Source organism: Taudactylus pleione, unplaced genomic scaffold (assembly GCF_031769625.1).
Source record: "Taudactylus pleione unplaced genomic scaffold, aTauple2 ptg001416l, whole genome shotgun sequence".
Classification (NCBI taxonomy): domain Eukaryota; kingdom Metazoa; phylum Chordata; class Amphibia; order Anura; family Myobatrachidae; genus Taudactylus; species Taudactylus pleione.
Window position 1 is genome coordinate 435,770 of NW_028285815.1, and position 19,231 is coordinate 455,000.

Below are 19,231 nucleotides of genomic sequence, written 5' to 3' on the forward strand. Positions count from 1 at the left end.
TTACCGGTATAAGGCAAATCCTTTCATAGTCCAGATACCTGAATATATAGGAAAAGTCAGTGTGGTGAATGATCCACATCGATCTCCGCATATACAAATGCAGTTGGATCAGTCAGCGTGGCATATTCCTACGTGGGCTATATGTAACAAATAAGGAGGACAAGATTTGTATGTCCTTTAGATGCCCACTTATTGTCTCAGTGTAGGAACGAGTGACCGCTCACCTGATAGCCGGGGTCCGTTTTCCCCGTAGATGTTGAAGCGGAGATCTGTAAATGAATGTGAAGCGGCTGGTCCGTCTCAGCTGGAAGTAGTATAGCAGCTGGCTCATGAGGGCTGGCACATCAGAGCCACGAGCTGCTCAGGCCGGGTACTGGTCGTGTGGTAAACGGAGCTCAACGGAGGCGCTCTAGCTGAGCAATTCAAACTCCGGAGCTCCTGTGAGTGTGGCAGAATTTAGTGAGACAAGTGACCACCGGGTCTGCACGGACACCTCGTAACGCTCCACAGGATCAATAGGGAGTCAGGTTTGCATACTTGATACCAAGGACACCCTTAATGCGTTTCTTTCTCATCAGAGATCTGTCCCCAATAAGACCACCACCAGTGTACTCCGCCCACCCCCTTTACAGCCATTGTTCTCCCCAGCAAAATGTTCTCGGGATGCACCAAATCTGGGTGTATCAGAGTCACATCAGCCCCGGAATCACGCATGCCAATGGTCACAGACTTGAACTGCTTGCAGATTGTCCCGTGGTCGCTCTTGGGGTCCCCCAGCATACAGGACAGTTGGCAAAGACTTCCCTGCTGGGCCTCCCACAGGAAGGGACGCTGATTGCTTCTTGGAGTGACAATTGGCACTGATGTGCCCCACCCGGTTGCAATTAAAACACCTGCTGGCATCGCCCAAAATATATTTACCCGCCACACCTCCCCCCCCCCAAATGGTGCAGCCACAGCTGGTTTCGTGGGGAGAAAACGTGGGGAGCCCTCCAGGACTCCTCTCCTTCCAGGCCAACTGCCCAGACATCCCAAATGACTTCTTTGCTTCTGGAGCCCTGGTCGCAATGTACTTTTCAGCCAGGCTGGTAGCTTCTTGCGGTGACTTAGGGTCACGGTCCATGACCCATTCATTCACCTCCATGGGGCACAGTGTGAGGAACTGCTCCTGCAGGATGAGATCTTTCAGATTATCAAAGTCCGTCACTTTCAATCAGTCAATCCACTGATGCATCATGGTTGACAAGTGCGCTAACAGTCCCATATGTGTGTCAGAGGGACTGCGCTTTGAGTCTCTAAATTTCTGCCGATGAGCTTCTGGGGTGAGGTTGCCATTAAGGAGACTTTAGCAGAGTCTCGTTAATGGCATGATAATCGCCATCCAGCTCTGGAGGAAGGTCAGCAAATGACTCCAGCGCTTTCCCTCTCAGCCACGGTGTTAAATAGCTGGCCCATTCACTGGGTACCAGCGCAAATTGTCAGCAAGTCCTTTCAAATCCCCTCAGGAATGTATCAAGTTCGCCGTCTTTCTCCAACACAGGGAATTGGTCGTGCCGGGGTTTTTCCTACCTAAGTTACAGGTGGTGTTCTGGCCGGAGTCTGGCCAGCTCCAGCTGGAACTCGCATTTGGCCTGGCGCTCTGCAGCCTCAGCCTCTCGGTTGGCTCTATGCTCGACCGCCTCTCTGTCTGCCCTTCGTTCAGCAGTTTCCCTGTCAGACGTTGCTTGGTACTGCTGCACCAACTGCAGAGTTATTGCAGGGTCCACGTCCTTCATATGCATGACAGCAGTTTGAAGTAATTCTCTAGGGCAGAATCACTTGACCCAGCAGAGGTGTCCGATCCCCACTGGGCATCTGTGGTAAGGTCCAGGACAGACTGAGCTTCTGCAGCAGGGTTGTCCATTGTCTGGCTACCTTCAGCAGCAAGATTCTGATCAGCCACCCTGAGTGCTTGGACCAGTCAATCTTTGTTCTTGCCAGTCCAGGCAATGTTCTTCTGCAATACACAGGACCACAAGGTCATCCCTTCTCAGCTGCAGGTAATCCATGGTCATTCTCGACCTCAAACTTTTTGCCAAATAAAAAAAAGAGATAGAAAAAGAAAAACAACAAGAGAGAGGGGAGAGGAACAGAGAAACTGTGCACAGTAGGTCTTTTTTAAAATGTTAACCCTGAGCGTACTTTCTGGTGAATTAGGACTATGAGAAGCACACATCGCTACTTCACTTAAGCTCTTAAGCTCTTATGATAAAAACAAAAATATCAAATCCCACCGCTTGCCACGACACTGTGCCAAGCCTAAGCTCAGATTCGCCTACCTGACGTAGCTGGGTGGTTGTTATGTGGGTTTCACCTGAACTGCCACCATGAAGCATATTAAATTAGCGCTCTTCACCAGACACTTAAACTCACAATTATTACACAAATATAGCATGGGCCTCTCCAGGCACGTAAATTCATTACAGCACAGAGATAACACTGATAAAGTTTTAGGATTTATTGAGAAAATATCTCCAGGGTTATATTACAAGACAAATGGCTGAATAAATAAGACATACATATAATTATACAGAATGACTTAAAAGTAAAAAGAAAGGTATAAAGAATCAGAATCCTAAGTTGTCTTACGCTGAGATCTTAGAGAATCTGGGTGGTGGGAGCCCACCAAGCATCATGATGACCCTTAGCTTCCAGCTACTCCCTGAGAGTGAACAGTGTGGGCTGCTGGGCCTTATAGACCCACGACTTTCTCTCCCCCAGCAAACCCCATCCTTTCCAGGCTCAAAAATCCTGTCCTTTGTTCTCCCAGGGTCTGTGTAGATGCAAATTAGCACAACTACAAGACCTGACACTAATATACCTCCCTGGACCTTTATGGTATTTTATGATAGGAAGACTGGTAACATAAGGTGTTACAAATGCCCCTTCTAGCAGCCAATGAGTCTGTGTACTGGACTTGCACCATGGCCCCCTAGTGTGGGAGCAAACGTTACATCCAGGAAGATTTGTCTTCACAGGATAGGTGTCACTTAGTCATTTATTCTGATTTGCTTATACAATCCAGCTCTGATGTACTGTACCCATTCCTAGCAAACAGCCATTCCTGAAATATAGAATTATGATAATACACACACACTTTATCCAGATCACACAAAATACGTGTCATGGCTTGGGGCTTTGATGAATCGCTGTAACCCATGGCGATGGTCACGGATACAATAACAAAAAATTCCACTGTCAATCATAATTATACCTCAGTGACAGAGCCCTGACAATGAGGTCTATGTTGCTGATCCCCACCGTGGGCGGGATGTATTAACCTTGCGGAGTACATCCCGCCATACATTGCTTTAATGATCGCATATGTTAGTGCATATGCGATCAGTAAGGATGCAAAGGACAGCTATTCCAGTAAGAGCAGTCCTTTGCAATGTGCGCTGTTCCGTTGACTTCCAGGTTTGTGACCCAGGAGTTCATCTGCGCATGTGCAGTGATGTGGCAGTCGCTGGGCATGCTGGGAGGGATGCGGTAGTAGCCCAAAGGCTTCTATAGGGTAATGCCAGCAAAAGCTGGCGTTACCCTCCGCATCGGAGCCGGTGGCCAGGTGATGATACATATATACGGAAAATGCTGTAAAACCCTGAAAACTGGGTTTTTACCGCATTTTCTGGTTAGTACATCCCACCCAGACTGGTAATACCTCAGTGACAGAGCCCTGACAGTAATGACATCTCTATGACTGGTCCCACCCTGATGGGTAGTACCTTGTGTCCGGAGCTATCAGAGGCAGAGAGTGGGGCTGCAGGAGGTAGGTTAGCTCAGTTGTGAGATCAGTCTCTGGAAGGCATAAAGGTACCAAGTAGACAGTTGCTTTTAATGTATAATGATGGAGAGTGTGACCTAGCACAACCAGGAATGTACCAGGATGTAGGTCCTTCATGGAGCATGTTCAACTGGTGGTTCCACAAGGCTATTAGGGGGAATTGCTACCAGAGAAAGCATTGAACTAGTGCAGGTGTTCTCAAACTGGGAGCCTCGGGGCACGTGCAGAGGTTCCACAAGTTCGAGGTCCAGGACCAAATCAAGTTATTTATGGTCAATGTGATTGGCTGCCACTAGCACTGGTTTTACCGATCATAAAAATGTGGACAAACATAAGTGCAACCATGTCTGCCAAAACAAACTCAAAGATGACTAGTTAGCACAATTTACTTCATTTAATACATTTCGGTTAATTTCTCAATAAGAAACTTTTGGTCTACGGGTACCATGAAAAAAAAAAAAAAAAGTTGATACGCTGGGGCGCCGTGATTCAACAAAGTTTGGGAACCATTGAACTTGTGAAATGTGTATGGGAAGGTGTGGGGCGAGACAGCTATTACCACTATCTACCACCTACAATATGACACTTTGGGAGTGATTTCATAGGATTCTGGGGCAGATGCTATTGGTATATGTAATTGTAGAGGGGAAATTAGCAGCGCTAACAGTCACATCTCTCATTACCTTATCAGGTGTCTGCTATACGGTCACATCTCTCATTACCTTATCAGGTGTCTGCTATACGGTCACATCTCTCATTACCTTATCAGGTGTCTGCTATACGGTCACATCTCTCATTACCTTATCAGGTGTCTGCTATACGGTCACATCTCTCATTACCTTATCAGGTGTCTGCTATACGGTCACGTCTCTCATTACCTTATCAGGTGTCTGCTATACGGTCACATCTCTCATTACCTTATCAGGTGTCTGCTATACGGTCACATCTCTCATTACCTTATCAGGTGTCTGCTATACGGTCACATCTCTCATTACCTTATCAGGTGTCTGCTATACGGTCACGTCTCTCATTACCTTATCAGGTGTCTGCTATACGGTCACATCTCTCATTACCTTATCAGGTGTCTGCTATACGGTCACATCTCTCATTACCTTATCAGGTGTCTGCTATACGGTCACATCTCTCATTACCTTATCAGGTGTCTGCTATACGGTCACCTCTCTCATTACCTTATCAGGTCTCTGCTATACGGTCACCTCTCTCATTACCTTATCACTGCTATACGGTCACATCTCTCATTACCTTATCAGGCGTCTGCTATACGGTCACATCTCTCATTCCCTTATCAGGTCTCTGCTATACGGTCACATCTCTCATTACCTTATCAGGTCTCTGCTATACGGTCACCTCTCTCATTACCTTATCAGGTCTCTGCTATACGGTCACATCTCTCATTACCTTATCAGGTCTCTGCTATACGGTCACATCTCTCATTACCTTATCAGGTGTCTGCTATACGGTCACATCTCTCATTACCTTATCAGGTGTCTGCTATACGGTCACATCTCTCATTACCTTATCAGGTGTCTGCTATACGGTCACATCTCTCATTACCTTATCAGGTGTCTGCTATACGGTCACGTCTCTCATTACCTTATCAGGTCTCTGCTATACGGTCACGTCTCTCATTACCTTATCAGGTCTCTGCTATACGGTCACGTCTCTCATTACCTTATCAGGTGTCTGCTATACGGTCACATCTCTCATTACCTTATCAGGTGTCTGCTATACAGTCACATCTCTCATTACCTTATCAGGTGTCTGCTATACGGTCACATCTCTCATTACCTTATCAGGTGTCTGCTATACGGTCACATCTCTCATTACCTTATCAGGTGTCTGCTATACGGTCACATCTCTCATTCCCTTATCAGGTCTCTGCTATACGGTCACATCTCTCATTACCTTATCAGGTGTCTGCTATATAGCCACAGAGCGCCTGACCCCTGACCTGCTCTGGAATGTTTGGGTCTAGGGGAAAGTAATAATGGACACTTCCGAGGCAGAGTAGGTCAGGGGCGTTTCTAGAGAGGAGGGGGCCCGTGTGCAGTCTCCGAGATGGGCCCCCTCATCTCAGTCCGGCGGCTGGCAGCGCATTGAGCTGTGTGCTTCCAGCGCCGGATTTATAGACTATGGGCACTAGCGTGCACCCAGAGTCTATAGAGTATGCGCAGGTCACCGGGAAAATGGGCGTGACAGCCATTTTCCAGTCATTTTTACAGAGCCAGACCCCCACGCCGACGTGGGACTCGAAGAGGTAACTAATACTATGGGTGCAGGGTGTGTGGTGCAGGGCCCCCGTGTGCCCCTCACACACTGAACCCATTATAGATACGCCCCTGGAGTAGGTAGAAGGGATCAGAGGCTGGTTAGAGCCGGTTATGTGGCTAGCATTAACCACCTAGAAACTACCCAGACAGAACAGTTTGTAAAACCAGGGGGGACAGAAGGTGGCAGTTAGGGGTCTCCCAAGCAACACCTCAGCCATACACATGAATAGCCAGCCAAAATTCAGTAGTCTTTTATATGTTCCGTGAGAGTAAGTATGATATAATTAGCAGCCAATATCGGATGTCTATCTTCACCGAATAAGTTTATAACATTAACATGAGAATAACTCTTAAATGACTTTAGATTAAGGATGTCTCCTGATTAATTAGATCTTATTTATTATTGCGTTTCCAGGTCATAGGACACTTACTTCCTGTAGGACACATGAGGTCTGGAGACCAACAGGACTCGGGCAATGGTCTGCATTCGCCCCCCAGTACACCAGAAGGTCGGGCAAAACTTCTCCATTATAAAAGGACAGTGCGATTCCAGGACCTGGCGGAGAGGCCCGGCCGATACCAGCTGCGGTCTCTACCAAAAGACATTCTTCATAATTAGGCTGACAGTAAAAAAACCAAACAAAATATACATATACTTAGAAACATAAATTAGGTCTACACCCACTGATCCTGCTTCTCACGGGGCCCATCCTACTCTCCACCTTACAGTTCAGTATGTGTAGGCTTTACCGACATGGGATCATGGACAAAAACAAGGAGCGACATGGGATCAAGGACAACAACAAGGAGCGACATGGGATCATGGACAACAACAAGGAGCGACATGGGATCATGGACAACAACAAGGAGCGACATGGGATCATGGACAACAACAAGGAGCGACATGGGATCATGGACAACAACAAGGAGCGACATGGGATCATGGACAACAACAAGGAGCGACATGGGATCATGGACAACAACAAGGAGCGACATGGGATCATGGACAACAACAAGGAGCGACATGGGATCATGGACAACAACAAGGAGCGACATTGGATCATGGACAACAACAAGGAGCGACATGGGATCATGGACAACAACAAGGAGCGACATGGGATCATGGACAACAACAAGGAGCGACATGGGATCATGGACAACAACAAGGAGCGACATCGCCCTAAGAACAACAACTTTGATTGCGCTATAAATGGCAAACCACCATATATTGGCTGGAACAGAATCCCTAAGAAACCACATATAGAAAGGGTGAAATACAGTTCCCTAGTTAGACAGAGACTAGCACTTAGGAATAGATTCACTGCACTAGAAAGATTGGACTGAAACAGCGACAGTGATTTCTTATCCCCTACTCACACTCTGTACCAATGGCAAATACACAAAAGAATTATGTTCATGGAACAATCAAGAGTAGCATCACCCGGAAAAAGAAGACATAGATGAAGAAGAGCAGGTTGCAGAAAGAAGGAACCTTTACAGACAACAAAAGACCCCTCACAGGGGATCTTTAGGCTCTCTGACCACCAATCAGAGGCAGATACTTCTTTACTTAGCAAAGGCCTTAATTTCCCACCAATACAAAGTGGTAACAGGTTCCAAACATTTATAGGTCTGAATACATTTGTCAGAAAACTTATGTTGAAACGACATTTTGTTCGGAAAGATATGACAATAACTGCCAATTCCTCTAAATCAGGCCTAAGACCTGTGTCCAAATGTTATCCTCTGGAATCTAAAAGCAGTAACAGATCAGTATTCTATGAAATGGCCAAAAGGGACCTAATAGATACCCAAAAGGACATAACCCTGAAAAGTAATCTTACACATTGGGAAAGGCAGCTCTAAAATACTTACAGAAGAATGAGAAGTTAGTACTTAAACAAGCGGACAAGGGAGGAGGTTTGGTTATTATGACTCAGATTATACTAAAGAAGCTGTCTGGGATCTAACTTCATACAAACCCCTCACTAAAGATCCCACAGAGGAATATTTGGAGCTCCTTAGAGCAACATTAGTGAAAGTCTTACATAAATACATCACCACAAAATATGAGTAGCAGTATCTCATGGTATCTAACATGGTTATTCCTATATTCTACCACTTACCGAAAATCCACAAAGATACTAGGAATCCACCATGCTGACCAATTATTGCAGGGATAGAGTCACTAACTTATATACATCTGATATTTTCCTTAATATGTATGTAAAGGAACTTCCATCATACTTATAAGACACAACTAGCTTACTTAATATATTACAGGGAATCAGCTGGGACAGTATATGTGGGTGACTATAGATGTCCAATCTTTATATACCTGCATACGGCATGATACAGGGATCAAAGCTTGCATGAGGTTTTTAGATAGAGATCCATCTATTGATCGTAAAAACTTTATATGTGACCTGGTTTTATTCATTTTAACACACAATTATTTTAAATCAGTTCTTTTTACAAATTTGCGGGACTGCAATGGGCACTATATTTGCACACAGTTAAACAAATGTTTAACTGTGAACAAGAATACATTTATAGTAACAACCCATTCATACACATGATCACGGTTGCACGATTTAAATAAAATGATGTAGCTGTAGCTCTGGATCATGCACAAACACGCAACTGCACAATCAGTGATGTCGTACAAGTGTGGAAGAAGCTGTTAGGTGATCTTGAAGAGATTGGACGCCACAGCAATGTAGTAAAGATGGCAAAGGCAAGAGATAAAATTGCACTCACAGATGCCCACTTGCTGGCTAATCTACTTGATCCTCGGTACAGGGGAGAAAAGCTTAGTCCTGCTGAAATTGAGACTGCTATAGAGTTTGCTCATATCAATAATCATCAATTATGCCAGTTACCATCAACATTCATGCATCCATGAAACCATTTGCACCATACATGTTTGAAGTGGACACTTTACGCCAAGTATCTTCTCTAGCCTAGTGGATGTCCTACACAGCTCAACTTCAGTTAGACACTTCTGCAGTAAATCTTCTGAAGCAGATGTTCACCACAATTTCATCAAGTGCAGGATTGTTTCAACGTACGGTTTTGTACAATCCAAGACACGCAACAGATTGGGAAATGAAAAAGCAGCTATGCTGGTTGCATGCTACAGAGCCTTTTCTGTTGAGGACAAACATGAGGATGAGGACAAAGACCTGCACATGTTTGACTCAGATGCAAACAACTGATTTAGTGAAATTCAGAGCCTAATTGTACTTCTTGATGCAACCGTTTAGTGTATATATTCTATTACTGTGTTCATTTTGTTACTGTTCTCACTTCAAAAATTGTTAATTTACTACTAAAACAAGGTTTAAACATCTAAAATGAAAAGTTTACTTAAAAAAAAAAAAAATCCTATTTAAATCCAAAAAGTCTGATTTAAATCAAATAAAATTGATTATTTTTTTTTCTAAAAAAAAAATAAAAATCTGATTTTTATGCAACCCTGCACATGATACACCTCTATAATAGATATATAGATGACGTTATTATTTGGTAAGGGAATGAAGAGGATTTAACAAATTCATAGATTTTATCAATACAATGACTACAACTTAAAATTCACAACCAACATACAGAAAACAGAGATATAGGGCCTGATTCAGAGCCGCTCGGAAGCGGCCGCTCGTTCGCTCCGAGCGATGTTCGCACAACTGCGAATGCGTATGGGTCGTAATGCGCATGCGCCAACCAGTCAGTTCGGTCGGAAATCGTGTGTTCGCAAAATTGCGAGGGGCTGCTAATTTGAGTGACAGGATGAGGCATTTGTGGGTGGTAACAGGGGAAGGTGCTAGAAAACGGGGAGTGGAGATCCGAACGCAGGCATGCCAAACGGTCAAAACGGGTGTTTTAAGGGTGTGCATAATTAACAAAGCAGCGTCATCGGTCACGTCACTTGGTTGTCTCTTAGCCTGAACTGTTCGCATGATTGCGGTAGGAAAATCCAACCACAAGCACTGCGAGCAGTTCAGACGCCTTTCGATGTACTCGATTAATCTAATAAATAGCGGAGATGACATAGGATGCGAGCGGCCAGGGGGCGTCTTTACAAAATAGCGAGCACATGTCTCGTTCACTCGCTCAGACATAGAGGCGTCAACAGACCGCAAAGAGCGAGCGCTCAATTTAAATAGCCAACCCCTTTTTCTGAACGAGCGAGCGCAAATAGTGCCCAGCTCTGAATCAGGCCCAGAGTTCCTAGATGTAGTCTTAGAAGGAACAGATAATGGTATATCCACTAAAACATATAAAATCAGTTGATACAAACAGCTACTTGCACTACAAGAGTGTCCATAGGTGGGAAGATAACATCCCATATTCCCAGTTCCACCGCATCTAATGTAATTGCAGCGATAGAGAAGTCTGCTCTAAAAACAGCTAGAAATAAATGCTGAAAGGTTCAAAGAATGAGGTTATCCTGACACTGATCTGAAACGCCATCTCCAATACAGAAACCCGAAGAAGGGAAGGACTATTGAAGTATAAAACCAGGCCTAAGAGGGAGGATCTAAAACCAGGCCTAAGAGGGAGGATCTAAAACCAGGCCTAAGAGGGAGGATCTAAAACCAGGCCTAAGAGGGAGGATCTAAAACCAGGCCTAAGAGGGAGGATCTAAAACCAGGCCTAAGAGGGAGGATATAAAACCAGGCCTAAGAGGGAGGATATAAAACCAGGCCTAAGAGGGAGGATAGAAAACCAGGCCTAAGAGGGAGGATAGAAAACCAGGCCTAAGAGGGAGGATAGAAAACCAGGCCTAAGAGGGAGGATAGAAAACCAGGCCTAAGAGGGAGGATAGAAAACCAGGCCTAAGAGGGAGGATTTAGTATCCTTCATCAGACAGTTTAGTACAGAAGAAAAAAGAATCCAACAAGTGTTAAATAAACATTGGGGGATCCCAATGATGGACCCCGTATTAGCGGATCTTCTACCTAGTAAGCCCACTATTCTCTTTAAAAATGGCCAGAAAATACACTTTGGCTCCTAGTGTACTTAGACAAGCACCCTCCACTAGACAGAATGTTAGTACATGTTTGGTGGTATATAAATTTGGGCAAATACCTTCATCCCAATAGAAAAGTGATGGCTCCAAAGCATTTAACATGAAGCACTTTATCAATTGGAACACGTGCTTAGTCATCTACGTAATAGAATGCCCCTGTGGTCTGCTGAAGTACGTGGGGAAAACTAAAAGAAATCTAAAGTTCAGAATCCAAGAGCATGTTAGAAATCTAAAGAATAAAAAGGAGAAGACTGTATCCAGACACTTCAGAGCACATCACAACTCGAACCCTGAGAATCTACTTTTCAGGAGGTATTGAACATGTAAACTTGGGACCTAGAGGAGGTGATCTCGCCACCAGACTGTCCTAAAGAGACACGTTCTGGATATTTGAATTAAACACTTTGATACCCCATGGTCTTAACGACAGTTATGAAATTGCCCCGTTTTCATGACCACTGTTTTTATTAATATCTTCTACTGCTTTTTATGGTGCCATACTTAGGATACCACGTATTTTAATTTTCAGCTTTTTTGAACTTTTAGTCTGCTTGGATTATTTTTAAAGATATCTATTTTATATTATTTAGTTTCAACATGTTAAATTTCTTATACGTTACAAGTCTTGTATACTTTGATTCCTGAGCCCTTAGGTCAGTGTTGGCTAACCTTGACACTCCAGCTGTTGTGGAACTATATATCCCAGCATGCCTTGCCACAGTTTTAGCATACCCTAATAGCAAAACTGTAGCAGTGAATGCTGGGTTATGTAGTTCCATAACAGCTGGAGTGTCAAGGTTAGCCAACACTGCCTTAGGTTATGTCCTTGAGGTCCCCAACCAGAGAGACATAATGAAATTGAACCTTCTTTCCCTGTTTTTTAACCCACAAGTGTTCTATATATTTATATTGCTTTTTTATGGTTCATTTTTATTGTTCTTTTAAGAATATGCCATGTTGGGTTGGTTTATTTTTGTTATCTATAATTATTGTCCATATACTGTATTTATAGTATGTATGTACTATACACAGGAACTCACGAATAGGACCAATGTAATAGGGCTGCCCCCAATTCAAAAATAATGGTCAGAAACATGGCCGCCATTCTGTCTCAATCATGGGTCCTATGCCACCAAGAAAATGGCCACCAAGCTAGAAGGCGGTCTTATGGTCATTAAAATGGCCCCCAAATTATTAATCCATTTTAAAAAGGGAGGAATTCCCGGCCAGAGTTAGGATGTGGACTTCGCTTGCTCAGGCTTTATTAATGTGTTTAACACCGGCTGAGCCCCTGTATTGGCGGTCATAGCCAACACTATAGTGCGCATATGCGATAGATGCATATGATGGCCGCCGTGGTCTGCGCATGTGCGCCTCAAACCACGAGGTATAGCGGGATACTACAGAAGTCACTGAACGGCGTTTAGCACCAAATTTGTTTCCAAACATGAATTTCATTAGTACAGTATATAAGGGGCACTCTGAGGGATATACCATTACCCCTGAGGAAGTCCAGCAGGACGAAACGCGTTGGTGCCATCAGTTCAGCCTCTCTCTATGACTTTAGCTATATGCAGATGAGCCCCTTGTGTCTATTCCTGTATTCCATATCCCCTTCTTTAATTGTAATAAACCCCTTTAGTAAAATTATCACTGACGATGGGTTGTTTCTACTTGGTTTAAAGGGTATAACCTATACGTGTGAATTTACTGGGGCTACCAAGGGACATTGGAGGAGTGTTCAGGAGTTCATGATAACATGCGGTGTTACAAGTTCTTTCTGGTACGCATTTTGTATTAAATAAAGAAGCACTACACTACTGCACGGCAGATCTAACCATGTGATGTGCGACCCGCGGGGACGTGCATCGCATCGTGAGTGGGGACTCATTATTTCCTCAGGATTTGGCCATATTTTACACGATCTGTTGTTCCAATGCGTCGGAATCGGCCAGATCGGGTAAAATATCGCTATGTGTGTGGCCAGCTTTAGGCTCCTGTTCCCTCCAACCCCCGCTCAGATAAACCCAATCCGGTCGCCATACGGAAGACACGGGGAGACTGCTGCCACATTAATCGGAAGGGAATTGTGTATTTCAACTCAAGACCCGTTTAACTAATATTTAGGACAATAACTTGCGCGCCTTGCGAATATCACGTTTTTATATGTATATAGAATATTGCTCATCCATATGTTATATATAGTTGTTTTTCTATAGCTCCACCCCCAGGCTGTGACATGAAGGACAGCACTGACCTTACATGTGTGTGTGTGTGTGTGTATGTAAGTGTGTATGTATGTGTGTATGTATATTATATATAGTTGTTTTTCTATAGCTCCAGGCTGTGACACAAATGACAGCACTGACCTTACACGTGTGTGTGTGTGTGTATGTATGTATGTATGTGTGTGTGTGTATATTATATATAGTTGTTTTTCTATAGCTCCACCCCCAGCAGCTCCAGGCTGTGACATGAAGGACAGCACTGACCTTACACACGTGTGTGTATGTATGTATGTATGTATATTATATATAGTTGTTTTTCTATAGCTCCAGGCTGTGACACAAATGACAGCACTGACCTTACACGTGTGTGTATGTATGTATGTGTGTGTGTGTATGTATGTATGTATGTATGTGTGTGTGTGTATGTGTGTATGTATGTATATTATATATAGTTGTTTTTCTATAGCTCCAGGCTGTGACACAAATGACAGCACTGACCTTACACGTGTGGGTGTGTATGTATGTATGTATGTATGTGTGTGTGTATGTGTGTATGTATGTATATTATATATAGTTGTTTTTCTATAGCTCTAGGCTGTGACACAAATGACAGCACTGACCTTACACGTGTGTGTGTGTATGTATGTATGTGTGTATATGTATGTATGTATGTATGTGTGTGTATGTATATTATATATAGTTGTTTTTCTATAGCTCCAGGCTGTGACACAAATGACAGCACTGACCTTACACGTGTGTGTATGTATGTATGTATATATATTATATATAGTTGTTTTTCTATAGCTCCAGGCTGTGACACAAATGACAGCACTGACCTTACACGTGTGTATGTATGTATGTATGTGTGTATATATGTATGTATGTATGTATGTATGTATGTATGTATGTGTGTGTATATTATATATAGTTGTTTTTCTATAGCTCCACCCCCAGCAGCTCCAGGCTGTGACATGAAGGACAGCACTGACCTTACACACGTGTGTGTATGTATGTATGTATATTATATATAGTTGTTTTTCTATAGCTCCAGGCTGTGACACAAATGACAGCACTGACCTTACACGTGTGTGTATGTATGTATGTATGTGTGTGTGTGTATGTGTGTATGTATGTGTGTGTGTGTATATGTGTGTATGTATTAGGGGTGAGCGGGTTCGGATTTCTGAAATCCGAACCCCCCCGAGCCCCCCCGATCCGAGTCCGATCCGAGTCCAGCTCGACTTTTCCCGCCTGACTCGGATCTGAAATCGAGGCAAAACGTCATCATCCCGCCTTCCGAGTCTCGCGGGTTTTGGATCCTATATAAGGTACCCGCGTTGGCGCCATTTTCTCACTCGGCTGTGGACAGTGAAGAGGGAGGGTGGGAGTTAGGGCTGTGTAGTGTAGTGTAGTGTAGTGCTGCTGTTGTCCACTACTTCAAAGTCCATAGGGGCTGGCTGTGTTGTGCTGTGCTGCTGTTGTTAATAGGGGCTGTGTCCACTACTTCAAAGTCCATAGGGGCTGGCTGGACTGTGTTGTGCAGTCAGTTCTCCATAGGGGCTGTGTCCACTCCAAAGTCCTGTGCAGTGTCCCAGTCCTAAAGGAGTGCTGTAGTGTTGTCCAGGGGGTGCTCTGTCCATCAGGGGTGCTCCCCCCAAGTGCTAAAAAAATAATATATTTTCTGTGTTTGTGAATTGTGTGCGCAGTAGCCGCACGTGCATCAACAAAGTAGTGCCAAGCGTGCGCCTGTGTCATAAGTAAAGGGCCGGCTGGCTTGACCATTAAAGGGTGCTGTAACCCCCGAAAGTACACTCCAGTCCAAACCAAAAAAAAATTATTTTCTGTGTTTGTGAATTGTGTGCGCAGTAGCCGCACGTGCATCAACAAAGTAGTGCCAAGCGTGCGCCTGTGTCATAAGTAAAGGGCCGGCTGGCTTGACCGTTAAAGGGTGCTGTAACCCCCGAAAGTACACTCCAGTCCAAACCAAAAAAAAATTATTTTCTGTGTTTGTGAATTGTGTGCGCAGTAGCCGCACGTGCATCAACAAAGTAGTGCCAAGCGTGCGCCTGTGTCATAAGTAAAGGGCCGGCTGGCTTGACCGTTAAGGGTGCTGTAACCCCCGAAAGTACACTCCAGTCCAAACCAAAAAAAAAATTATTTTCTGTGTTTGTGAATTGTGTGCGCAGTAGCCGCACGTGCATCAACAAAGTAGTGCCAAGCGTGCGCCTGTGTCATAAGTAAAGGGCCGGCTGGCTTGACCGTTAAAGGGTGCTGTAACCCACAAAGTACACTCCAGTCCAAACCAAAAAAAAATTATTTTCTGTGTTTGTGAATTGTGTGCGCAGTAGCCGCACGTGCATGAACAAAGTAGTGCCAAGCGTGCGCCTGTGTCATAAGTAAAGGGCCGGCTGGCTTGACCGTTAAAGGGTGCTGTAACCCCCGAAAGTACACTCCAGTCCAAACCAAAAAAAAATTATTTTCTGTGTTTGTGAATTGTGTGCGCAGTAGCCGCACGTGCATCAACAAAGTAGTGCCAAGCGTGCGCCTGTGTCATAAGTAAAGGGCCGGCTGGCTTGACCGTTAAGGGTGCTGTAACCCCCGAAAGTACACTCCAGTCCAAACCAAAAAAAAATTATTTTCTGTGTTTGTGAATTGTGTGCGCAGTAGCCGCACGTGCATCAACAAAGTAGTGCCAAGAGTGCGCCTGTGTCATAAGTAAAGGGCCGGCTGGCTTGACCGTTAAAGGGTGCTGTAACCCACAAAGTACACTCCAGTCCAAACCAAAAAAAAAATTATTTTCTGTGTTTAGCCGCACGTATATATCAAATCGATATAACATAAATGGAGGACCAAACTTTCTCCGATAAAAATAAAATAGAGAAAGATCAAGAACCACTTCCTCCTAGTGCTGAAGCTGCTGCCACTAGTCATGACATAGACGATAACATGCCATCAACGTCGTCTGCCAAGGCCGATGCCCAATGTCATAGTAGAGGGCACATACAATCCCAAATGGCAAAGTTCAGGAAAATGACCTTGAAAAAGACATTTAAATCAGCTGAAGAGAAACGTAAACTTGCCAATATGCCATTTACGACACGGAGTGGCAAGGAACGGCTAAGGTCGATCCCTAGTATGTTCATGACTAGTGGTTCAGCTTCACATGACGATGGAAGCCCTCCTCCCACTAAAAAAATCAAAAGAGTTAAGCTGGCAAAAGCACAGCGAAGAACTGTGCTTTCTAAGAAGATATCACAAATCCCCAAGGAGAGTCCAAGTGTGGTGGTGGTTGCGATGCCTGACCTTCCCAGCACTGGACGGGAAGAGGTGGCTCTTTCCACCATTTGCACGCCCCCTGCAAGTGCTGAAAGGAGCACCCACAGTCCACTTGCTGATATGCAAATTGAAGATGTCACTGTTGAAGTACAACAGGATGAGGATACTGGTGTAGCTGGCGCTGAGGAGGAAGTTGGCGAGGAGGATTCTGATGGTGATGTGGTTTGTTTAAATCAGGCTCCGGGGGAGACAGTTGTTGTCCGTGGGATGAAAAAGCCCATCACGGTCATGCCTGGGCAGAAGACCAAACATTCCACCTCTTTGGTCTGGCAATATTTCTATCCAAATCCGGACAACAACTGTCTTGCCATATGTACCATATCTAAAGGTGAAATAAGTAGGGGTAGGGACGTCAACCACCTAGGAACATCCTCCCTTATACGGCACCTGCAGCGCGTTCATAAAAAGTTACTGTCAAGTTCAGAAACTTTGGCTAAGACCGTAAGCAGTCCAGGGACACCTAAATCCCGTTGTCCTGTTGTATCCAAGCGCCTGCAAACCACACCGTCAACTCCCTCCTCGTCAATTTCCTCCTTAGTCAGGATCGGAAGTAGTCCTGCAGGCCATGTCACTGGCATGACTGACTCTCCTATCCGGGATTCCTCTGGAGGATCCTGCATTGCTACGCCTACTGCTGCCGCTGCTGCTGTTGCTGCTGCTGGGAGTCGTTCATCATCCCAGAGAGGAAGTAGGAACACCACTACTTTTACTAAACAATTGACCCTCCAACAGTCCTTAGCGAGGAGGATGAAGTACGACAGCAGTCATCCTGAAGCAAAACGTATAACTGAGGCCTTGACTGCTATGTTGGTGTTAGACGTGCGTCCGGTATCCGCCATTAGTGCAGTGGGATTTAGACAATTGATGGAGGTAGTGTGTCCCCGGTTCCAAATCCCGTCTAGATTCCACTTCACTAGGCAGGCGATACCGAGACTGTACAGAAACGTCAGAAAAAGTGTCCTCAGTGTCCTGAAAAATGCCGTTGTACACAATGTCCACTTAACCACGGACATGTGGACAAGTGGAACAGGGCAGACTAAGGACTATATGACTGTGACAGCCCACTGGGTAGATGTATCACCTTACGCAGCAACAGCAGCAGCGTCACCAGTAGCAGCATCTCAGAAACGCCAGCTCGTTACAAGGCAGGCTACGCTGTGTATCACCGGTTTCAGTAAGAGGCACACCGCCGACAACCTCTTAGAGAAACTGAGGGAAATCATCGCCCAGTGGCTTACCCCACTTAGACTCTCCTGGGGATTTGTGATATCTGACAACGCCACCAATATTGTGCGGGCATTACATCTGGGCAAATTCCAGCACGTCCCATGTTTTGCTCACACAATAAACTTGGTGGTGCAGAATTTTCTGAAAAGCGACAGGGGCGTGCAGGAGACGCTTTGGGTGGCCCGAAAAATTTCTGGCCACTTTCGCCATTCAGCGACTGCGTGCCGAAGACTGGAGCGCCAGCAAACACTCTTGAACCTGCCCCGCCATCACCTGAAGCAAGAGGTTGTGACGCGGTGGAACTCAACCCTCTATATGCTTCAGAGGATGGAGGAGCAGCAAAAGGCCATACAAGCCTATACATCCACCTATGACATAGGCAAAGGAGGGGGTATGCACCTGACTCAAGCGCAGTGGAGAATGATTTCCGTGTTGTGCAAGGTTCTCCAGCCCTTCGAACTTGCCACACGTGAAGTCAGTTCAGACACAGCCAGCTTGAGTCAGGTCATTCCCCTCATCAGGCTTTTGCAGAAGCAGCTGGAGAAAGTGAAGGAGGAGCTAAGACGGAGCGATTCCGCTCGGCATGTGGGACTTGTGGATGAAGCCCTTCATTCGCTTTGCCAGGATTCCAGGGTGGTCAATCTGTTGAAATCAGACCACTACATTTTGGCCACCGTGCTTGATCCTAGGTTTAAAGCCTATGTGGTGTCTCTCTTTCCGGCCGACACAAGCCTGCAGAGGTGCAAAGACCTGCTGGTGAACACACTGTCAGCTGAAGCGGAACGTGACACGTCAACGGCTCCTTCTTCATTTTCTCCCGCAACTGGGGCTGCCAGGAAAAAACTTAGGTATCCTAAGCAACCCGCTGGCGGTGATGCAGGGCAGGCAGGACCAAGTTTGGACATCTGGTCTGGACTGAAGGACCTGGCAACAATTTCTGACATGTCTACTGTCACTGCATATGATACTGTCACCATTGACAGAATGGTGGAGGATTACATCGGTGACAGCATCCAAGTAGGCATGTCAGACAGTCCATACCTGTACTGGCAGGAAAAAGAGGCAATTTGGAGGCCCCTGTACAAGCTGGCTCTATTTTACCTGAGTTGCCCCCCCTCCAGTGTGTACTCCGAAAGAGTGTTTAGTGCAGCCGGGAACCTTGTCAGCGAAAGGCGTAGGAGGTTGCTTCCACAGAATGTGGAGAAGATGATGTTCATCAAAATGAATTATCAGCTCTTCTAGGGAGACCAGCCTCCAGAAGGTACAGAGGGACCTGTGGTGGTGGATTCAAGTG

At 45.2% G+C, this 19,231-nt stretch overlaps 1 protein-coding gene across 1 annotated transcript in view; it reads right to left on the reverse strand.

The window, feature by feature from the left end:
• Positions 1-19,231, reverse strand: part of LOC148442693 (protein ABHD1-like) — a 318,796-nt gene that overhangs the window by 275,996 nt on the left and 23,569 nt on the right. Inside the window, 1 exon segment of the mRNA XM_088463609.1 lies at positions 6,546-6,706. Coding sequence (XP_088319735.1) covers positions 6,546-6,706 — 161 coding nt within the window.